General features: G+C 34.2%; 2 protein-coding genes across 3 annotated transcripts; one reads left to right on the top strand and one right to left on the bottom strand.

Moving 5' to 3' along the window:
* The first annotated feature begins 7,138 nt into the window (after positions 1 to 7,138).
* LOC140956631 (zinc finger A20 and AN1 domain-containing stress-associated protein 5-like) lies at positions 7,139 to 8,064 on the top strand. Its single transcript, XM_073413458.1, has one exon. The coding sequence runs from the start codon at positions 7,391 to 7,393 to the stop codon at positions 7,901 to 7,903; it is 513 nt and encodes a 170-aa protein (XP_073269559.1). The 5' UTR covers positions 7,139 to 7,390; the 3' UTR covers positions 7,904 to 8,064.
* A 319-nt stretch (positions 8,065 to 8,383) lies between these two features.
* Positions 8,384 to 21,894, bottom strand: LOC140957020 (uncharacterized protein At5g08430). Of its 2 annotated transcripts, XM_073414059.1 has the most exons (13): positions 21,706 to 21,891; positions 21,380 to 21,421; positions 19,736 to 20,538; positions 18,937 to 19,049; positions 17,432 to 17,491; positions 16,049 to 16,099; positions 14,735 to 14,805; positions 13,684 to 13,886; positions 11,595 to 11,702; positions 10,986 to 11,030; positions 9,975 to 10,085; positions 9,786 to 9,830; positions 8,384 to 8,927 (listed from the first exon to the last, which is right to left on the bottom strand). In XM_073414059.1, exons 3-13 carry the CDS (start codon positions 20,361 to 20,363, stop codon positions 8,665 to 8,667), a joined length of 1,698 nt encoding a protein of 565 aa, XP_073270160.1. In that variant the 5' UTR covers positions 20,364 to 20,538; positions 21,380 to 21,421; positions 21,706 to 21,891; the 3' UTR covers positions 8,384 to 8,664. The 2 variants fall into 2 exon arrangements, with proteins under 2 accessions (XP_073270160.1, XP_073270159.1); XM_073414058.1 differs by lacking the exon at positions 21,380 to 21,421 and having other exon boundaries at positions 21,706 to 21,894.
* Between the last annotated feature and the right edge of the window lie 2,649 nt (positions 21,895 to 24,543).

The raw sequence follows: 24,543 nt of genomic DNA, 5'->3' as shown, positions 1-24,543 counted from the left end.
GTCTTTTTGCAAAAGAAACAAGTGATCACTTTATCTTGTTTCTGTTGCTCCATATGCTGTGAAGTCCCAGAGTTTCCTTCCTTATTGCTCCATTTCCTTTTCTTATTGATGCAAGTACCTTGATAGTTAGATGCCAAGTGAGCACTTTCAATCATATCTTGTTTCAATCTCTCCTCCTCCTGAACGCACTGCGCAATAAGCTCATTCAAAGTCCACTTTTCCTTCTGGGTATTATAACTTATTTTGAATTGATTAAATTGCGCAGGCAGAGAGATCAAGACTAAATGCACGACTATGTCTTCCGATAATTCCAACTTGAATGCTTTTAGTCGAGTTACAAGATTTGACATTTCCATTATGTACTCCCTTATGTTCCCTTTCTCTTTGTACCGCATTGAGACAAGTTTAGTCAGAATAGTACTTGCCTCGACCTTTTCGTTTGCAGCGAAACGATCTGCTATTTGAGTAAGGAACCTTTTGGCATCATTTTCTTCAGGAATTGCACCCCTTATAGTATCTGGAATGGAATGTTTCATAATCATCAGACTCATGCGATTTGATCGCTCCCACTTTTCCAAAGACCCCTTTTGATCAGCAGTTCCTGAACTGGTCAAAAGTGCGGGACGATCTTCCCTTAGCGCATAGTCCAAATCCATGCAGCCGAGCACTATCATAACATGCTCTTTCCATTTCTTGAAGTTTGAGCCATTAAGTACTGGAATGTTGTTTAGATTGGCAGATATAGAAGATGCTATAACAAAATGGAACAAAAAACTCACAATAAAATATAGTCCATGTATATATTTAAATTAAATGAATAACAAAACATAAGCATGCTGGTGGTGGGCCCATAAAAAAAATACCTAGCACAACATTGATATTTAGTCTTTTAACAAAAATAACAATTTGTAAGTGGTACCCTCAAATATCATGGTTATTAAATATTGATAATAAATCCGGCCAAAAATATGCCTTTCTTTGGACCGACAATTGCATGCATGGATAAATCCAAAATTATCACATATTTATTACCACATATTGTGCTAAAATTTGGCCAGAAAATGACCTTCCTTTGGGCCGATCATTTTTCGCATAAATTTAACACAATTTAATATCATATAATGTGTCTACAATCTGGCAAGAAAATAATCTTCCTTTGGGCCGATTAATTTCTGCATAGTTTTGACACACTTTAAGAGCATATAATTATGTACTTATAATCTGGCCAAAAAATAACCTTCCTTTGGGTCGATTATTTTCTGCATAGATATAAACACATTTTTTTTTATTAAGTCTGCAATCTGGCCAAAAAATAGTCTTCCTTTGGGCCGACTATTTTTCGCATAGATATAAATGCACTTGAAGAAGATATATTGAATCTAAAATCTGGCCAGAAAATAATCTTCCTTTGGGCCGATTATTTTCTGCATAGATCTAGATACACTTTAAGATCATCTATTGTGTTTGTAATTTGGCCAAAAAATAATCTTCCTTTGGGCCGACTATTTTTCGCATAAATTGAAACACAATTTATTTTGAACTTTAACAATATCTACATATCTCAAAATCACTTTATAAACATGAACTTTAAATTTAACACCAAATTTGAAATACAAGATATCAATTTAACTTAAAATTTTCACAAGAAAATTTAATTTATCTTAATTGGGCCAAATAAAGCATAAGACCAAATATGCAAGAAATAAAATATTTGCACCTCATAATTATTCATCCACAAATATTTTATCGAAATAAACAAAGGCGATAAAATAATGAATAATTCCATATTAATTTTATTTCATACAATTAAATTTTGAAATTGTCGAATATAATTTTCACAAATCAGAATTCCATGTAGAAGTCAAAAAATTAATAAAAGGTCAAAATTCTGGATTTCAAAATTTGGACAACCAAACAAGGCCTTAAAATAACCCAAAAAAAAATCTCAAATTCGAAAACCCCTAACCCTAAACGCAGTAACGCCGCCGCCGCCGCCGTAATAGTTGATGGCGACCATGACCCATAATCTCCTTACAACGGCCGACCACTACCCTACCATCTCCGGTCCGTATTAGGCCGGGAATCGGCCGGAATATGGCCAGAAAAAAAAATTATTATCGCAGATCGCGATTCATGTTGAAACTCGACGAAATTCGATCGATACAGAAACGTTTACGGCTAATTCACTGAGGGTGTTGGAGCGAAAAAGTGTGAAGAACAAAACGCCTAAGGATTCGCCGCCGGAAAGTTGCCGGAGAACGGCCGATTTCGATAAAATCCGGCGACCCATACCCAAAAGCGAAAATCGGATTTCGAATTTTAAATTTTTTTTTATTTCGAAAATAAATTTGAATTTTTGGGTGTAAAATTCGAAAATACTATATCCTAATAGCATGAATTTATTCAGATTCAAATTCAGAAAATTTTTAAGAAAAAATCAGATCTGAATCCAAAAAATTTCTAGACTAGAAGATCGCCTCAGATCTGGGAAAACATAATTTTCTGTTTCGATTCATCAATAAAAAAAATCTCATAATTCAACATGAATGTGGCTCTGATACCACTTGTTGGAGATTTAATAAAATAAATCTATAAATCATGTGATTAAATCAATATATCACAACACGCCAAGAATTCATGTCGAATTATCAGAAAATATGAATAACAGTAGACACGTACCAGAATCCATTGATAGATCGAGCGTCAGAGTTATGGATCTTCCAAGACAACAGAGAACCGACCACCTTATTCTTGCCTTTGATGGGAGAAAGAGAGAGATCTAGAATACGTGTGCCGTATGTATTCTGCGTGATATTCTCTGTGCCTTGGGGACCATAACCTTATATAACCTTAGCAGTCTTCAACCCATCATAGAAGACCTAATTGGGCTGGGTTTCTACACATAAGGTGGACCATACCAATTTATTTAATAATTTGGAAACCCATAATTAATTAGATCACTTTATTGGGTCCTTTATTAGATAGCTTGTCCATGTACAATTAATTAAATTATGTCTATTATTTGACATTCATTTACCAAAATCAAAAAAGTTTGAGAACACGTGAAATTATGATTTTGATTTTTTCAAAAATATAATAATTAATATATAATTAAAGAATATAAAAATATCACGCCCACTAGAGTTGGAACAAAATAAAAATTACTTTATATTCAGAATCGTTTAACTCTTGATTTTAAAATAGGCGAACATTAAAATTTTTGAAGTCATCAAATTTTAAAGATCGATCACATTTGTTAATAATTTTTTTTATATAAAAACCCACCCACATTCAACGAATAAAACGAATCATTTTAAAATAATTAAAATATCTAATAAAATTCACAAATTTGATCTATGATGATGTAGACACCCAAAATTGGTGCCTTTTTTACACGCGTTACTCTTTTCTGGTGTTTCATCCTGATTGGATGTCTTTAATTTGGGTCGGGCGGAGTCACACGGGAGAAATGTGATACGCATGATTGTCAACACGTGGCCTACAAATAAACCTGGCTCCGTGTGGTCGCTGACAGAGTTTTTTTTTTTTTTTTTTTAATAAAAAAATAGATTATTTAAGAAACTCAAAATAGAAAATAAAATTTCATAAATAATTCAAGCAATTTTAGTTGTTTGTAATGAAAGAAATTTGACGGTCTAAGGGTGAAAGTCAATAAGTTAGCGGTTGAAAATGATGATATGAGAAGAGTGTTTAAAAAAAATATTAATAAGAATAAACGATTGACGCTTCTAATCAATTTTTGGAACAAATCATCCGTTTCCGTTGAGAAGATATATAGATTGCAAAAACCGACCGAAGACATAAATGGATTATGGTTTGACAACAATAAATGTGGTTCTTGAGACATGTACTCAATCGTGTCTGAATAATGGCTAATATAAAATGATGAATTTGGTCAGTTCCATCTTGATATATGAATAGGATCAGTAAGAAGATCAAACCAAAGGAAAATAAATTTTGATAATCAAGTCAAACATATGTGTATAGACTATATTGAACCAGAAAGTTATAAATTCCAACTGGACATGGATTAAATGCAGACAAAGTCAAGATGGTTCCACCAACTCGAATTGGTCTCGCAGAAATCCAAGTCCAACCAGAAATTACTATGTGAAAGGGAAATCTATTTGTTACCACAATTGTACAATTGTTCAAAAGTGATATATACTAAATGAGAAGGATGTTCGACCTAAAAACATTATGTAAGAGAGAAAACACATTACAAAACTTCACTTGGTTGTGCACAAGCTTGTACTCTTTTGGATGCACACGAGTAGGCCTGTTAGGCTAATTCAAATGTGAGTTCCGAATGGGTTAATCTGTTCAGGACCCAACTAAATTTGGCTACCAAAAGTTTATTTGATTGATTACAGGATTCAAAGAAGAATATTATCAAAGAATCAATCTGGTTTTTGAGCCGTGGTTGCTCGAGAAATATGATCGGTAATGTAATGTCCGGTCTTCCATAAGAATGATTTACATGTATTATTACACGTATGGTTTTATTAAGTAAATCAAGTGATTTGATATATTAATATAAGATATGTTTTATGACTTAGTTTCCTTAAGTATTATGATATTGATGCTTTATGATTTTATGTCATAGTTTCAGTATGGATTGTCATATGAATAAGGATTTATGGGCATAAAATATTTGAATGTACATATCATTAAATCAGTAAGGAACTTGGCTTTTATGTAACATGAAAGAAGAGATTTGTAGAGTTGCATTGTCCGTATACATAAATATAGCATTTATATCCTTCATGAATATGATATTAGATATGATATTGACATGAATTACGTTTTAACTCGGTCCATATTTTGATGATATGGTACATGAACATGAAGTATACGAACATGAATCATGTAAATGAGTAGTATGTAAGAAGTAGGTGAATATGTTTACGATTTATGATAGATAAGTGCTCAAGATTATTAGCAATACGGACGTGAGAATGAAATATATCTATTTAATGTATTGCACTTGGATATAGAAATGTTAGTTTATTCATGGTGATGCTAAGATACAAATATGTCGAGGTTGAAACATTATAATATGGAGATGATGATGTTGAAAAGTAGGAGAATGACAATACTGTGTATGGAAATGAGATGGTGTTGAAGGGGAGAAATATCAAGGACTAAAGGGAATGAATAGGTGTATGGCATGAAAAAAATGGAATGAATTATGTTGGACAAAATATGGATAATGAACAAGTTTTGTACCAAAGTATGATGTTGTAATGAAGGTAAGGATTAGTATTTGATTTTATAATTGAAACGTGTGTTTGGACTGTGTTGGATAAACGATATCGGTTAAAAATTTTAACATACTAATTTGGATATTAGTTTAAATGAAGATGAAACCACTTTCATTAGAAAACCAATATATAGGACTGTAACTTTTATGTTTTTGGAGTTTTTTCCAAATCCAATAAGAGAAAAGAAGGACCTAAATCGCCTAGAAACGTGTCGTGTGTATTATGCTTTCCTGTACTGACATATTTTAATATAGTGAGCATAAGTTTCTAGTCCGACTTTCAAATTGCATGATATCAATTATAAATGAAATCCAAGACATAGAGCTACAAATTTTATGTTTACAACTCTTTCTAACTCAGAAGGAAAAATGATGATAAAAATTCGTGAAAGAGAGGCGCCTCTTGCTGTACAGGAAGAGGCGCCTAAGTGACTGTATGTAGGAGGTGCCTCGATGCCTCCCACCATGCCAATTGCGCAGGCAGGTGCCTCAGCGCCTAGGTTCAGTGTTGCAGCGCCTGTTGCACAAAAGTGCGATTCTAAAAAACAATTTTAGTTGTTTAAAGGTAAGGGGATCAAATTATTAGCTCGTTTTCTTCCTCTCAAACATCCTCCAACCCAGAAAATCGAAGTAAAGCCTATGGTTTTTCATCTCTTCCATTTATTCTTCCCAAATCAACCAAGTACAATTTGAAGCAAGATTCATATTCCCCCAAGAAACCCTCTTCCTAGGTATGTAAATATATAAGGGATTCACGTATTTTCTGGTTTAGATGAAGCTTTAGGCGAGAGTTCTGAATTTGGGTTAAATAATTGGATATTGACCAAGTTTATCATATATTTCACAGCTTAGAAGCCAGGAAATCATTCCATACGTTGTTCTTCAGCTTGTACAGTAAGTGGGGTTCTTTCTTTGATGCCTCACACGGACATAATATGTTTTTATCAAGAATTTGAAGAGAAATTATATGAATTATGAAAAATGTATCTTAAATATGAAGTTTCTTCCATGAATTTTTGTTTGTGAACAAGAATATGGAACTATATTACATGAGTGAAAGAAAATCTATTATGAATAGCTAAGTATAGATTAAAATCTGAGTTTTATACAAATATCTACTTATGAATTGAGGTTCTTATAAAGGATATGAATTATATGGCATACAGTGACAGTTTTGTTATAACACAGCAATATGGCGACGGTCATGTTACAACATAGTAACTAAGGTGACGTTTATGTCACAACACACAGACCACAGTGACAATAGTGTCACGAAGACAATGAATACGTTATTGGCTAATATAAAATATGAACATGAACTACAAAATTCTTGCTAAGGTCATATACCTTATATTTATGATATACAGTTATTGATTTCCAAATGTCTTAAGTATATTGCATCATGAATTTGTTAACTACGATTAGCCTATGCATATTGTTAATATTGAACCCTCACTTTCTGAGTCGTAAACTCATATAACTCATGTGTTTCAGGTCCAGATACTAAGAATGATAAGGATGTTGAGCCTCCGGTGGATATCTGCCATGTGTTTAGCCTTACAACAACCTGGATATGGAAATATGACTTCTTCCTACCTATTAACGAACATATTTACGAGCTCACGAGCCGAATATCTTTAAAGTTGAGCTTGATTTGATTAAATTGTCGAGCTCGAAATCAAGCTCGAGCTTGACTTGATATGATTAATAAACGAACTCAAAAAAACTTTTTATCGAACCGAACTCCAAATAACTCACAAACAATTTGATTCGTTTACTTGTCTTTTCAGTATTTTGTTTCTCCCTTTTGGCCACAATGCATGGACTGATGTGAAAACTAAAACCGCATAAATAAATAGATTTACTTTGTCAAAATGTCAAAACATCTGAGGATCTAATCCACCGCACATTACACGTTGGCGAGTTTGACAAAGGGCATTCCCGTCAATTCTCCCCTTCCCTGATACGCGTTCTACGTGGCCAATATTCTGTCGCCATTATCGACCTCTAATCCATCCGCTATATCATCTCTCCATTCCGGAAATCTCATCCATATTCCCCAATTTTCTGTTTTGCAGTTCTTACGAGGATTGTTTTGCAGATTTTATGGCGCAAAAAACCGAGAAGGAAGATGCTGAATTCAAGGTCGTACCTGAAACAATCGTTTTATGCGCGAAATGCGGTGTCGCTTATAACTCCGCCGCCGGTAATTCGTGCCAGAAATGTTTCGGCACAAGCTCCGCAGTCGCGCCTGTGAAGTCACCGGTTGTAGAGAGGCTGATCAATCACGTATACGAAGAGAAATCATTCAGATCTACCTCTTCTTTAAAATCTCCCCCGGAGACGGATTCGAATCCGGCGGAGAGGAGCATAGCTCCGAAGGGAGAGGCGTCGGAGGAGTCTCAGCCGCCACCTGTGAAGAGAGAAGTGAACCGCTGCTCCGGTTGCCGCATTAAGGTAGGCCTGACCGGGTTTAGATGCCGCTGTGGCGAACTTTTCTGCGCCGATCATAGATACTCCGATCGCCACGACTGCAGCTACGATTACAAAGCCAGCGGAAGAGAGGCGATCGCGAGGGAGAATCCGGTGATAAAAGCCCCGAAAATTGTGAAGATTTGATGCGGAAGATGAATGTAATACCGCTCGATCGATCAGTTATTGCTCGAGAACCGATTAAATTTCATTAGAAATTGTGTTTATAGATATTGATTGATATGATAGTTTTTCAAGCGTTGTGCGTTTATGGGAATATAATATAATTTTATTTTTCTCGATGTTTATTTAGATTCTTAGATCGAATTTTTTTTTTTTTGGTGCTCTTCTGTTGAGTATGCCTATGATACTCTTAAATCTAATCATATTAACTATAGTACAATTTTGATTCACGGATAAATCAAAACACAATATAAAACATAGCAAGATAGCATTCAATCAGAACCAACAAACCGGGGTCGGACGTCGAGACGTGGACGACGTGCTATGCTATGTCGTATCAGGAGAGAAACACTATCGATATAACATAAAACCACATCTAGTGTGGCTCATCTTTATCAGAGGTGGAAATTGGACCAGCAATATCTCTCCCATGAAGCCATCTCATGGTATAACATTTGTATTCAAGAATTTTTAAATAGAAACATTCGATGCTTCCTTCGATATCTCGACATGATCTTCCCCTCGAGTTTAATTTCTAATTGTTCAAACAAGAAAAGTTCCTAACCTCACTTTCTATTCATATAGTAATGTAATAAAACATGTTTTTTTTTTTTTTTTTTTTTTTTTTTTTTTTTNCAGTGAATAGTTTAGATAATCAACCAAATACATTCAAATTCGCTAATCAAAATTTACGTACCAAGTTGTTGAAACATCTCTAATAATTCTCACGAAGGAAACGTCTGCCTCAGAACATCAACCAAAAGAACACCTTCATTTTGGCTCTGACCGGTTTTCCAAACCTCAAACCCCGAATGGAAATAATTATATTCGCTCCATAGCTTCAATATGTTCAACGAAAAGGGACCCTGAATTTCCCCTTGGGGATCCAAATAGTGCCATACAGCATTGTCGGAGGATTCGCTGACTGTTTCATTTGTCTCTGGCTCTGATTCATCGTCGCTCAACTCAATTACCTCAGTTGGAGCTGCTGCTTTTTCAGAATTTTGTTGAGATTATATACAGTCAGCCTTCATTATATATATATATATTATATGAAAATCATACAAATTATTAAGAAATCCACTGGTTGGAGATAATGCTATCTAGTCTTATCCATCGAAGTTAAACCATTGTTGAATGTGCCTACTTTTACTAACATTTAGAGATCCAATAATTAAAAAGAGACTATTTCAATTACATCAAGTCCAACAAATAAAAACATATGAAAAGGTGTATGATTAATTTCAATTCATCAGCTATGCATGATGTTACATGTCATGTTTACCATTGTTTATCATATTCCGGTACACCTTTTAAATAAAGCTCCTTAAGTAAAAGCATGACAAAGATATAAAAGTATCCCAAAGAAAATGCAGGGGACTGTCTGTACCCACACAAGATATCAACCTCGATGCTATCAAAGAAGGTTTCCTAAACTGCAAAATAATTTAGATGTAGTGTTCTAAAAAGAGAGACTAAGTGGGGATTAAGCAAGATCAAGTGTGAAGGACGAGCAAAAAACAATTATTCGACTAAGAGCGAGAAAAACGGTCAAAGTATTAGTTGACCAGATACGCGGGCTTAATGCATAAGAGAAAAGGTAAACGTTTATGCCATCAGTATTAAAATATTATAAAATTTAAAATTTCTCCATAAAAATAAATTATTTAAAAAATTTAGATCATTTTTTGCAATCTGAAATTCTTCCCACAGAAAAACCTTGAGCTCGGTGCTTCGCGCTTTAGAATCGAGCATATGTTAGTTGACATTTAAAAATCCCCAGCATGGTTATCCTCGAACACAGAATAGAATTTGAAGAGAGTTTTGCAAGAAAACTGGCACTTACTTGTTTCCTCCACTTGTTTGAAAGTCTCACAAAAACTTTTGTCTCCTGCATCCATCAGCAAGTACATGATTAAATACTGGATAGCAAAACTTTTGAACCTGAATCCATTTAATCAAGAAAACAAGTACTAAAATTCGCATTGTTAATCTCGCCATTTTCAAAAAATTAATATTAAAACCACGGCATTACGGTTCAGAGCCTCAAATGGTATGGCGCAATTGACACCAATCCCATCCTTGTCTGCGGCAACATTCAGGTCCTTCAAAGTAACTTCAGACGGGGTTGCAAGATCTTCAAAGCCTGGACAGAGATGCTGTTGCGGTCACAATTTAGGAACTGAAAATAATATTGCCAATAGAATAGGAAATTCCCAGAGATAAACTCTGTACACAAACCCTAGATAATGCTATATTTCCCTAGCCTAAGCAAGTGACAGCACCCAAGCAAAAACTAACAGAATTCCTAGCTACCCCACTCCCTATACATTTTTATTTACTTTCCTTCTTCTACACACTTGTAAGCTTGTGATTCCTGGACCGTTTGGATCTAGGCCCACTGATAATTGGGACCGGAAAAGATGCAAATAGGGAATGAAATGGGGTGATGGGATCGCAAAGTAATGGCTGCCAATATTCCCATTTAAAAGCAGCACTCTCAAGGCTCAGTTGTCTCATCATAATAACAATTAATGAAGTCACCATGCAGGATCATCAAAAAACTGGGATAGATGAACGACATCGAATATCTAGAGATCCAAGGGCTAGAAAATGACTTGGACCAGCACTTTTCGGTCCCATATCACAAGTCTGCTGATACAGTTAGTGCTACAACTTATACAACACTATTTGTATGTTTGCTATACGTCCATTAGCAAGCCTTTTGACTAAAACCTTTTATACCATGAGGTAAGAGATGGATATCTAGTTAATGTAGAAGGAGATGTAACACCAAATGTGGCCGGAAATTAAATAAGATAATCACCACCACACATGATAGAAAATGCATGGGTTGCGGTTAGTCTGGTATCTACACGTTAATAACGTCCAGGAATATCTCATGGAAATAAAAATCGACACTTACAACCCTCAAATATATATTACAACGGATTGTACTGAAGATAAGCTCAAATTTCAACTGTAACCTCATGTGACCAAATATGATTTGTTTTTAGACAAGTTCTGCAAGAAAACTGATACTTACTCGTTTCCTCCGCCTTTTTGAACGCCCCTTGAGCATTTGTATCTCCTGCAATTCATTGATGATTAAATGATTAGGTACTCGGTTATAACAAAGAATTTAAAATAAGGAAACCATTTATGTATAATTGAATCTCAAAACTTTGATGCGCAAAGTGTTAGTGATTCCATTTCAATTCCAATAATTAACCAACAATCTCAAAAGTTTGTGATTGATGATGATGCATTCGGTTTACCAATTCCCGACTTTCAGCATTCTGAGCTTACAATGTCTCGCGCATTGTAGGCTTTGAGGAATTATGTGACTGCCCTCCCTATCGGTTGACCCGATAAGTATCTCTATTTTTTATAAAGGTTGTGATTACTAACTTCAGGTTATATGTTTGGTTATATTTTATTTACTTCCATGTTCATAGGACTAGAATTATGGAGAGTCACCCACCTGCGATGTCCTCGTACTCTATTTAATTTCCCATATTCTTTGACAGAAATAAGACGAACTTTACATCTCAAATTACAGGTTTCTTTGGTGACACATTATCAAAAAAGCATAAACTTTCCAATACAAGCCAAACGTTATTATGAAAAAATATTATCCAAAACATGGAGTTACCATTTGGAGCCTCAACAGGTATGATGTCGAAAGCTCTCACGTCCTTTTCTCTGATAGCAGTTGAATCATTGAGTATAACTTGAGAACGGTTAATGAGATTCACAAATCCTGGAAAAGAATGACAAAGATGAAATGAAATGGGAGATAAGATTGCAGAGTAAATAGCTGCTAATATTTCCCAATTAAAAGAGAGTAACTAAGCACAAGATGTTTCACTAAAGTAAAACAAGTAAAGGACGCCAAGCATAACCATCCAAACATTGGGAAAGACGAACAAATAGCAGCATGCAGAATATCAGAAAACAATTGACCAATTACACCCCCTCCATCCCCAACACTAGTATCAGAACACTAGGGCTGACAAAATAAGACAAAGGCATGTGGAGTCAATACATTAATGGAACAGGTAAAACAAAGGCGGAATATGCCAACAAAAAAACTGGGTAAGAACTAATTACCATCCTTATATAAAATATCACCATTTAGATCCACGGACATCGAGCCAAAAAATGAATCATTAAATATTAGAAAATAGACAAAAGTTTATTTCCCTTTCCTTCTGCTAGTTGCAACCCGATGATTCCCAAACAGCAGCAAAAATATTGCGCAGTCAGGAGCTCAATCATCGTGAAGCAGTTGGGAACTTGGGTAAACCAAGCATGGCAATTTCGCTCATTGAGCAATAGGGAAGTAAGCTACCGGACGAGAGTTGTAGTGGTCGAGAAATCCTCCCGTTGAGGAGAATCATGATTTGAATATCTATTTTAAACAGGCCGACGGTGAAATTGAGCGATTTAACTCACACTGAAATTCAACAGCCTTCTCAAAGCAAGGCATAATATTCTCCAGACATTGTTATCTGGACATTGTTGGTAATACATACGTAGATTTGACGAATCTAGATTGGATAGGAAGTTTACGTCATGACATATAACATTTGTTGTGGGCAATCTGATGACTTGGAGGAGCAAGAAACAATATATAGTTCCATTATCTAGTGCAGAAGCTGACTATGGGCTCTTCATCATGTAACTATGGAGCTTTGCTGGCTAAAAATTATCCTAAGCGAACTCAGTTCTGGTTCAGAAAAACCTATGACACTCTTCTACTATAATAAGGCAGCAAATAAGATCGTAAATAATCCAGTGTAACATGATGGAACAAAGCATGTTGAGCTTGACATGAGCTAAATAAAAGATAACCAAGAGTCTGGCAAAGTAAATCAGATAGCTGATAATTGACTGGTGCTATTCCTTGTGGAACATTTTATACAGCAAGCATATATGATATTAATACACTAACTTGAGGGTGAGAGTTAACCTGTGCAGCTTGCATAATATCATATATTATTATATTTTCATTTTAAATATGATTTGATGTATTATCATCAGTATATTAGTCGCCTAATTAATTCTATAGTATACTGCCCTATAATAGGTTTTCTATACTTTGTATAAAGGCCCCTTTAAGAAATATGGATTTATTCAGCCAATTTATTAATTAAAACAAATGCAATAAACAGAAAAATAGACACAGGAAAGAAACTGAAACATGCAGATAAGGGTGGTAAAGCAAACAAATAAAGGTCATAGCCACAGCTCTTAGCCAGTCAGGATGACGCAGAATGAATTTCGTGACTGAGAAGACATGGCAAAAAGAATTTGATAAGGATTTCAGAAATTGAAAAGAACATCAAGTGCAAGTAAAGAAGACCAAGATGTTAAAAGCCAAATAAATTGGCCGGTCAAGAGAAAACTTGTTAGAAAATATTTGAGCATATATCGTATAATGGTATGCGTTTCTTGTAAAGGATCAGCTAAGAAATTAAAATAGAGATTCAGAGCATGAATATCGAGAGAAATAGTTTGAAATCACAAGCACTACAAGCCAGAAAAATCACGTGAAGTGAGCAAGGTGGGAAATACCTACAGGAAGTTGTAATACGGAAAAGTCAAAATGCACCAAAAAACTGAAGCACGGGGAAAACAAAATGACGCTGGATTATTTAGGAAAGTATTTGGAGGAATGCAACTAAAGTCACATGGTCTTTAGGATACTTCAAGTAAGGATTGGAGAGAAGGCAACACACCTGAGGCATCTGCGCTGGATACATCTGAAACCCCAAGAGCTGAATTTGGTGAACAGCTATTTCTTTCTGCTTTTTCAGAAGACACTACCACAGTCTCATCAGGCACTAATTCTTCAGCAATAACTTCTGGAATGGTAGCCAATAATTTTTCCTGTTCTGATGGTTTCTGAAGCTGCTTCCTTCTTTCTAGGAGCTCAAATAACGTAAAATCTATAAAATTAAGGAAACAATGTGGCCAAAATCTAAATAACAAATAAGAGTCATGGGATAGTAGTCGTTTCCCTCACTTTTGCCATCAAAGTTGTCCAATTCCAAAAAAAATATACATATATAGGACTGACATGCACGAGTTCCTGGTATATAGTCTTCATATGAGTAAATATATAGCTATAATAACCACGTCTTCATAAAAAAGATCAATGAAATGCTACCAACATTTTTCAGGCACAAAATCATCATGTTTAAACTGGTGCTTTGAACCCAATAATGGTAATAGGGCTCTTAAATTGGTATACTGGAAAACCTTTATAAGCAGCAATATTATTAATTAGGAATAAAAAAAGTTGATGGCATAAAGGGAGACAATTAACCCATTGAAAAAACGACAGCAAGACCATGAAAAAACCTAACAAGGCTCAATGGAGAGCGTGAACTTCCACCAAAGTAACTAATATGACAGGAAGATAAGTCTGACTAGAAAACCAGGAAAACAAATTCCAGGCAAAACAGGTTCAAAAAAGGCTAAAAGCCTAAAACAAAAGTCTATTGAGAGAAAAAAAAAAAAGGCTAAAACAAACATATGATACATGAATTGTCTACCCCACTAGAAAAAATAGTAGAACTGCACGAGACACGTAAAATGGCGAAATTAAAATAATGATTTTATCACTCTTTTTTTTCCTTCAAGTTCTAATTTGTGTCTGTAACTCAAAAGAATGATTCAGTTTTGTTCCAAGATTACACATATATAATTAAGGCATTTAGTCAATATTACACACTAGAATACACATATGAGTTTCACTATGTAAAAATTAGGCACATCAAAGGATATTCTCTCCGCCGCCCTTTTTCATTGGCATGATCAATGAGTTTTTGCAACAAAGATATTTCTTTCGCAATCCACTACAACCCAAAAAAGGATTAAGTGAAATGTTTAGAACCACAACAGAGGTTAACAAAAATCAGAGAAAGAACCATCGAAATCATGAATAGCTAATTTGATAATCTGAAATAATTTGTATACATAAATGTGGATATCTTTAAAATACCAGTTTACAGATGCATTCATTAATAATTTGGCCATGGACCTCGTGATGGAATTGCAATGTATTCATTCACAAGCCATTTGATTTGAATGTAAGAGAATCTCTTTTCCTAGCATTGTAAAGTAAGGGAGTGTTTGCAACCTTTAAAAAAATGTGTATTCGCATATTGCAAAACACTCAAGGCAGTCTCTGAAAATAAGAACCACATATTGGAAATTGCTGCCTTTCTTAAGGTTCAAAACAATGTGATATCATCCAAAATTGTCTTCCACCAAAATGATATTCCGTATTTCGACGGGGATGGGATAAATGTCAAAATTCTTGCACAAGGATCACTTGCTTGGTAATTTAAATGTGCCTACACTTACAAGAGTGAACATGCTTATTTAGGCACATAGTAGATAGGGCCACTTGTAAAATGGAATTGCAACGTAATTGAACACATATAGGCTTTCTCAAGACTGTACCAAGTCAAGCTCTAAAACCGCATCAAGCAGACAACAGAAAGAGAGATAATGACAAGAAAGATGACTAAACTACTTGGTTTTTCAGTCACATTATGAAGACAGCCACAGTTTCGCCAGTACAGTTATTTATAATAAAACTTACAAGTGACTTTCAAAATCATCTCTATTTTAGAATCAGAATTGAAATTACTAATATTATTACGTGTCGATAGAAGTGCCTAAAATCATAACCAAGGCATGCAATTCATCCACATTATGTCTAGCACTTTTTTTTACAGAGTAATGAGGTGGAAAGCTCAAATACTATAAATTTCTCATATCTAGGGCATGTAGGTCAGTTACTATGATCTAGATATACCATGAGATACAAGTTACAACCCTAGTTACACAAAACATTCATCTCAATTTTCATTATTATTCAGATCCTCGCAAGCAATCATCTGCTGCATTATACTTCTACACATACATATTAGCAGCACGACACACGCGGACAAATGTAAGTAATTCCTTGTGGACACTAACAAATCAAATGTTAAGAGAATAATTAAAATTTTAGGAGTAACTTATGCAAACTGAAATAGTGAGATAATCTTAGATCACAAAATGACGAGTGAGAGCGATGGGGGTACCTACATGTTTCGTTATATCTTCGTGCAACATTTTGGCCTTCAAATTGAACTCCGCCTGTTTATTATAGAACTCCATCAAAAGAATAAAACTGAAAGCAATAGTCGAAAAAAACAAAAGACTACTTCAATCCTTGTGAGAAATCCATCGAAAATATAGAATCGTTGTTTCCAAAACACGTATTAGAAAATGTGAAACATAAATAAAGGCTAATACAAAAGGAAAGAAGTGCTCAAATTGACCAAAATCATCACTTTCATAGTGCTTTAGGATAATCAAACTATGTCAAGAGCTATTGCTTATAACTTGTTTTGAAGTTAAAAATAATAATTTTATGACAACAGTTACAACAGCAAAAATGATAAAAGCAAATTACAGGGAAAGAGCTGGATTCTAATATGAGAAATCCAACCAAAGCAGCAGCCCTGAACTTCTTCCTTGGACTCAATTGCATTTATCACTTGAATATTTACATTCAAAACATTTATGTTGTGCTTGGATCGATATATTTGAGATGAAGTATTTCAAATTCCTTAACTTGTTTGGAAATGAATTTTAAATTCACTCTATATCTAGTTAAACAAATTTAATAGTAATTGTAGTAGATTTCAAATACACCCAAGATGAGCGTCATTTGAAATTCAATAGCTGAAGGGGAGATGGTTGTCCAAGTTCATATATACAAATTCCAAATACTTAATCCAACTGATGTGAGATATTTTACACACACTCTCATACTCAGGAATGAATATATGGAACGTGAAGATTACAAGACATTATCGGGTGGCATATAGGGCAGTCCAACATATAACGGTGGGCCCGGGCCAGGATCGGAACATTTCTCTGCTACCACGATAAAATTGGGACTTTGACGTAACTCAACCCCAAAAACTAGCTCAAGGGAAGATGATTGTCCAAGTTTATACATACAACTCCCAATTAATTACACCAGCAGATGAAGGACATTTAACAAAGTCAAATACCAAATTTTCTTAACGTAGATTATGACCAAATAAACATCTAACACGAGAAAATTAAGCCATCTCTATTAACATGAAAATTTTGTTGGCTTGTTTGAGGAAATAAAGCTTTTCAAAAATTCAAGTCTTGTTATTTAATTGAAGTACATATGCCTCTCTTAATCTTGTTGCATAATAACTATACTCAAAACAGGTCTTTACAGGTTGAAATTAAAATTCAAATGTTCAATGAGAGCTGATGTCTTAGTCAAATTATCTCTGTCCTGGACTCAAGAATCGTAATTTCACAATTCCGATTTCAAAGAGCCAGGTAACTATGTGATCTGATAGAAATCTCTCATGAGAAGAGCTAAAAAAGTCATAGTAATTAAAGAAGTAGAAGACTCGATTTGCTCTAAAGAATTCTTACGACAGTCATCTTTTTGAACAAATCAGCTTTAATCCTGTCTCGTAAATCCTCCATATCTTCCTGCACCAAACAAGAATAGAATTATATCACAATACAAATGCTTCGAAAATGGTTACAATGTGAAGCCAGTGGCCATTTAGACCAAGTGAAAATTGAACCTTTATTAATTCAGTTAAAGTAAAACAACAAATTTTATAATCACGTCAAATGTTGAATTAAACATGAAGAGCCAAGCTACTTTGAAGAGTAACATAACATAGAGACCAATCGCCAAACCAATAAAGTAGGAGAGACTAACTATGAGAACCTCCAACTATAGAATACCTCAACTTTGTCCAATGGTGAGGATCTCCACAATTACCAAAAGTTATTAACACCACATGTGATGACCCTTCACAACAAACTTTCATGAAAAAGCTGTGTGCTTCGTAACTCTTAGAATGAAAAGATATCAGCAGAATATATATTGCAACTTTAAGAAATTAATTCCAAATTAAAAAGCAAACCCAGTGGCCTTCAACTTTGAAAGTAACATTTCGCATTTTGCTCTATATGTTAAAGAATGGCAAAGCAGTGGCATATGTTAAATTATATGAATTACCCATAAAAAACAGAAACTTGGTTCACTGAGCAATTTGTCATCAAAATTCAGGAGGTAATTGAAATAAAGTAAACATAATATAAGCAACATTTGCAGTTCAGATTACCAGGTGCAAAATGGCAAAGAAAAAGAACATTTTATTTTCATTAAAGGCATGGGGAACCGGTCATCATATTCAAGTTTTTTTTATTCAGAATTAATTGGCAGATGATGACCAAATATTAGAGTTGTTTTGATAAAAAAATATATATCAAAATTATGATTTTTCATAATTTCATTGTGGGACATTTTTTTACATGCCCGGTTGTTAGGCAAGATTGTGGAATCACTGGAAATTTTGGAAAAATCAGGAGAGATTTTTCTCATAGCAAACATTGTTTTTTTTATTTTTCATGAAGTTGTTAACAATTAGGCAGGAGATTAATTCACTTTCTTATAGAGGATTCATAATGCCAGACAATTAATCAACCAAATAGCATTGCAAGTGTTTGTTTTCCAGATGTTTTGGAACAGTCCATCCTTCCTCTAGCTTGTTATGTATTGTAATTAGGTTATGCTTTCACCATCATATGGATAAGATGATCAAAGGATTTCTATGAGTTAGAAATGAAGTTTGGATAGAGTATTGCATTTGTTGCAATCTGATTTACTAAGTGGGATTACAGATTTGTCAACCATCCTCTTTTTCTTTTTAAATATGTATTAATTTTTTATCCCTCGGGAACCTGCGAGTGATTTATAAGCATTTTCTCCTTCATTCAAGATTGACTAATTTTACACAACTCAAAATATGCCCACGAAAAATGTCATTGGGTGCCGCACAACACATAGTGTCGTGCTCTTAAAGCTAATCCTCATCTGGCCAACAGAACTGAAACATTGACTGGCTCAGATGAATATTTACCTCAGAAAAGTTATCGTCTGACAGCATACAGATAGGAACATCTTTAAAATGATTTGAAACTTGTAGACAAGTTTCTATACCAGCATCACTAGTTCCAGAAAGCATTTTGACACCTTCAGAACATGATAAAAAAATCAATTGGCAAACTACAATAAGGAGAAAATTTATGGTGAACTGGAACAAATGTAAACAATCTCAACACTTTTAGAATCTTAGATAGCACCCTCCCCTATTTCATAAACTCAGAAATCATGGTTTCCCAACAACTAAACCAATTTAATGAGAAAGCAATCACAAAAAATTTCGTAATTGAACAAAGAATTGTTTCACCTAGTAAATAGAAAATCTTCAGTAAAAATCGCCAAATAATATATTGATTTACTATAAATACCTTCTCACACTTCAACATCCTACCTGATTTACTTGCCGTCCCATTGGAAAGCCGTTGACGTTTTATACCCAACAGGATAATATAGTACTTGATCTACAATTGGCCGTTAATTAAATTTCACTTCTCCTTATTTATTACTCATGATAAAAGAAAGATGATGGATCAAAGGCATTAACAACAGAGTCATAGAAAGAAATATATGATTCCAATTTCGAAGGAATATTTCCAAAAGTCTCACATTCATTTTGTGTTGTTCTAGTAGGGTCTGTGGGTTATAACACAACTGTGGGACGAGATGTGAAAACGGCCTCTATGGAAAAGAAAACTAAAAAGAGACTGACGCAGTAGGTTAACATCAATGCAGCATCCATTAGGATAATGAGACATATATAATCTACAGTCAGTCACCTGTAACTTGTTGAAGCTGAAAGCGGTTCTTTTGGTAAATGTAATTAGGGTCAGATTTCATCCTAATGAAACTCCCCACTATTTTACACTCAAAGCTTTCAGGAACCTTGAGAAACTCCTGAACTAATGTCCTCTTTAAATAAATTAGTTTGATGTTCTCAGGGATTATAGCTGCAAAGCAACTTTTTGGAGACTCAAAATCCTTCTTTTTGTGACCATTAAAATTACTTTTTGAGCTTTTTTCTTTATAATTTTCCTCTTCCGAACTGCATAGTAGATCATCGTCTGACTCATCAAGGTTTTCAGCGAAGTGCTCCTCTAGCAAATCATATATTTTTGTTCGAGATACAGATGGCCTCCCAAAAAGGGCTCGAAGGATCTCATCACATTCAACTCTCTTATTCTTCTTTACAAGACTTTTATCATGTACATACTTGGTAACGAACTCGGACACCTCACGTTGGGAAAACTTTTTCACCGTATCCTCACCAATTGTTCCAAGAAATTCAAGAAGAGGTCTTGATCCCCACCCAATAAATTCTATTCTTTTTTTCCCAACTCTTCTCTTCCTTTTCAAAGAAAGAAGCGGTTTCCCACTGTATTCCTCCAACCAAAATGTGTCTTTCATATCGTCAAGTTTATACAACACTTGAGCTTCTTAGCAGTAAAGAGTTAACAAGAGCTTTTATAGCTTTCCATGTGTCCTTGTCTGAGCATTATAACTTTATGCCTTACAAATCCACAGGAGATTGATGAGGAACATCAACAAATTGTTGCTACCACACTAAGCATTTCCAGTCCATCTAAGACAAACAAAAAGAGCAAAACTATCAATGAAGTATGTAAGTTTCGTAGATTCTGCTTCATGTACTTGAAAATATAGAGTTTTGAAGATTTCACAACCTTTTAGCATGATATAAATGCACAGAAGACAATATGCAGAACGAGAGGCTTTTCCAAAGCAAGTCAATAATTAACTTAATCCAGAACAAGAATCTTACAGGTGAATACCACTGTTGATACAGAAAAAATTTGACATCAACACCTAGCTCCTCGAGCTCGGTTTTAAACTTAGGGATCATCATGCATGCAAGTCTTTGTCCCAACTCGGCCTGGTCGCACTTTGTTTACATTAAATCTCATCATCGATAAGTACTTTACGTATTTATATTATCATTTATCATAATGCCGTTAGCTCTTTAATTCATAAAATAAGGGTGGTATCTTTAACTTTTCAAAAAATCTGTTTAGCCCCAAACATTGTCTTTTCAACTCATAATCTTCAAAAATTTTAAACAAAAATTCCAGAATAGCTTTTAAGCACAGCACTCCAACAAGCTGTCTTGATGCATTTGCATCATACTCAAGGTATCATCTAGGAGAATTCTGGAAACATAAAGCACAGGAAGCTTCTGCATTGTTAAAAGTTTCTATACTCATGCTTAAGCAGTTGACTTCTCTAACGCGAGTTCATTTAAATTTAAAAAATTAAAACCAACTCCATTCTTATATTTTCACATGGCATTCACTATAATGGTACACAGCAAGGGACGGGCAACGCATCGCCCTCATTTGGGGAAAAAAAGAGTCAAACTTTCAAATATGTGAAAATGCAAGTTGAAAAAAAAAACATATTAAACGGACCTCAACTAAACTTTTAGGCTGGCCCTTGGTCAGGCTTGAATACTGCATGCACGGGCAGGGCGGGGAGAATCAAGAAAGAATTGCATCAAAAAAATGAAACGCCCAAAATTTACTCACTAAGCATTAGAAGACCATGAGCAAACGCCATTCACAGAATCCAAAAGAAGACATGCATTACATAGAAACATCATATCATATAAATAACATAGTGCAACAACAACAAAATCCAAATTTGCTTAAACAAATCAGAATCGAGAAAGAGGGAGAAAACTGCAATCTCCTTTAAATAAAATACTGCAACAACAACAAAATCCAAATTTGCTTACCCAAATAGGAGTCGAGAAGAGGGAGAAAACTCCAATCTCCTTTAAACAAATTCAGGCGAGTAATAAGCAACGAGCACAAGGAATTACAGAAGCTCTCAAAATGCAAAAAATTCAAATGGGTTTTCGCACAACACTATAAAAATTAAATTGCTGACCGCAAAAATATATAAAAAAAAAAAATTTGCAGATTCTTACGGTGCTTCAATGAAAAGCTTGGAGAAAGCATAGTGTTCTTGAGGAACAGAAGGAAATTTATGTATAAAAAAGCTAACTTCTTTTGGGGGCTGACGTATTCAGCTGGAGCTGAGTTGTCGGAGTTCAGCTTGGCTTTGCCAAATGGTAATAATAATAATAATAATAATAATAATAATAAATAATAAATAATCCAATTTAATTTTTTTTTACATCTTGAGCTTGGAATTTAAATTGAATATCATACGTGGTATCATTAGACTTATCGAGCATGTTCTTCAAGACATATAGCTTAAAGACATACAGCTACGCAAGGTTTTCAGCCGATATACCATTTTCAAAACAAACTGAACTAAGAAAAAGAAACATTTAAATTTTAGAATAATGATTAATATAAGGTTCTTCTATGGAACTTTTACAAAATATAAAGGAATTAACAAAGATATATCAAAAAAATTAAACAACAGAGGATTTTACCGAGATTCACTTTAGAAACATAAATTCATAAAAATACCCATAAAAGCATTAAACGACATTTCTCTGCTAAGCACGCTAAACGGTTACAACATTAATTTATTATTTCCTGGTTAAACTCGAACCTTATGTTCATCATTTCTTGGTTCATCTTTTACCTTATGTTTTAACCAAAAACTCTTATACCGAGCACGCTAAACGGCTACAACATGAATTAATTATTTCCTGGTTAAACTCGAACCTTATGTTCATCATTTCTTGGTTCATCTTTTACCTTATGTTTTAACCAAAAACTCTTATATTACATCAAATTCCAAAACTTAAATAAATCTTTTTATTATCTCAATCTAATTCCAAATTACAAATAAATATAGATCATGTCATAGTAAGGTATTGATTTAGCACGAATGATTTAGGCTGTCATTCAGGCTAATTTATGAATTATAAAAATTATAAACAACAAATAAAATCAGAAAACAAACAAGAAAATAAAGTAAACTTACGAAGTTGTAATCCGAACTTGAAGCTTTTATTTAAATTTGTAAGAAGGGTTGTTTACATAGAGATAATAGAGGAGAACAAACTCGATCGTGTCCTCCTAAGAACACAATACAATCTATATATAAATGGAAGAGTCGGACATCAAACCCCCGATTCCAACTAAAAATATAAATAGTATCATGCTTTATAAAAGCCAATAGTAACATGGTTACTAAAGTCAAAAAGTCTACAGTGTTATTTCACCAACATGATTCGAGTGCTATTCCGCCAACTTTATTCCAACTTTATTTGATGAATATCCTATTTATCTTTAATGTTATCCTTTATCGAATTTTTTAAAATTTCAAAAATATCACTGATATGAGAGAAATGATGAATATCTTTATTTGAGTCTTGAGCATCTTGCATTTGCATTATTATTTTGATTTCCATATCCAGTATAAGATATTGGATAATATTATTGGCACAAATAATTATAAATAATTAAATTGAATAATATTTTGACAAAAATAGATTTATTTTTATTTATTTCAAAATATTGAATGAAAATAATATATTTTAATTTTAAACTTATCTCAATCGTTGTATTATATTAAGAAATTAATAGAATGAGTGAAGAGGATGAAAAAAAATATCCAATATATATTATATTTTGTTATAAATATATTTTTATTGTTGATGATTACTTATTTAGTTAGATTTGAAAGATTTGTAATCAAGATAATATATGTAAAGATTTTTATGTTGTTGATACCCCATAAAGATCCGGGTCATGAATGATCCGGGAGGATAATTGGATAGCCCAGATCAAAGCCAAATATGCGGGGTAGTTTCTACATTAGCCGGACATTACTTCTCTTCCCGGACAGTCAAGAGCCCGAGCACTCATACAAGCACCCAAGCTACCTCGAGAATCGCACCACACTCGAGTGTGATTGATACAGACTGTCTAATCTGTCAGAGCAACATGGATTTGGGGTATCCTAGAAGTCATCAGAGATAGGGTGGCTTGACAGGACGTCAACATCAAAGGCTATAAGTGGTAGGTATGCACGCAAATCGAGGTAATCCTAGATTTTTCTTTATATAAATAACATGTATTAATGTCATGTACAAATTTTGAAATTCTTTACTCTCAAGCACACATATATTGCTTGTTTTCTTCCTCTACAAACCTGCTGACTTTAGCATCGGAGTGGCTATGCCGGACACCCCTCCGGCGCCCATTCATGAGTTCCTTTCTTGTTTGCAGGTGTTATTGAAGCCATTTCTACACTCAAATTCCCTAAACACTAAAACATTTTCTCTATCCGGTGGATTGCCCACACAAGCTGTACCCGATTCACTCGGATAACATCAGTTGTAATCTTCCCTATAAATAGGGTGATTGTGATTTATAAAAATTGTACCTGAGTATTGACTCATTCTCTGTTTTCTTTTGTGAATTCTCTCTACTCATATCTCTTTCTTTTATGGTTTATAACACGTTATCAGCACGATACTGTAAACAACTGAGGATAAAAATATTTATCGTTCTCTTGATGTTATTGGAATAGCACAACGTGTTGTCAATACTCAATTTTAAGAGATATTTGTTAGTGTTCTAGAAGTAACACAATTATAATTATTTATATATTGCTCCCATGAAATATCATGATGTTGATGGCTCTA

Source organism: Primulina huaijiensis, chromosome 14, assembly GCF_012295235.1.
Source record: "Primulina huaijiensis isolate GDHJ02 chromosome 14, ASM1229523v2, whole genome shotgun sequence".
Taxonomy (NCBI): Eukaryota; Viridiplantae; Streptophyta; class Magnoliopsida; order Lamiales; family Gesneriaceae; genus Primulina; species Primulina huaijiensis.
The sequence above is the reverse complement of the archived record's forward strand: the minus strand, read 5'-3'. Positions and strand labels throughout refer to the sequence as shown.

What these genes read in the sequence shown, in the direction of transcription:
- LOC140956631 (XM_073413458.1), top strand. Translation starts at nt 7,391, where the DNA reads ATGGCGCAAAAAACCGAGAAGGAAGATGCTGAATTCAAGGTCGTACCT.
- LOC140957020 (XM_073414058.1), bottom strand. Translation starts at nt 20,363, where the DNA reads ATGAAAGACACATTTTGGTTGGAGGAATACAGTGGGAAACCGCTTCTT. An exon ending in ACGAAGATATAACGAAACAT is followed by an intron (nt 14,806 to 16,048) that starts GTAGGTACCCCC and finishes TTTGGGTTGTAG; the next exon opens with TGGATTGCGAAAGAAATATC. An exon ending in ACCATTTGAGGCTCTGAACC is followed by an intron (nt 9,831 to 9,974) that starts GTAATGCCGTGG and finishes TGATGGATGCAG; the next exon opens with GAGACAAAAGTTTTTGTGAG.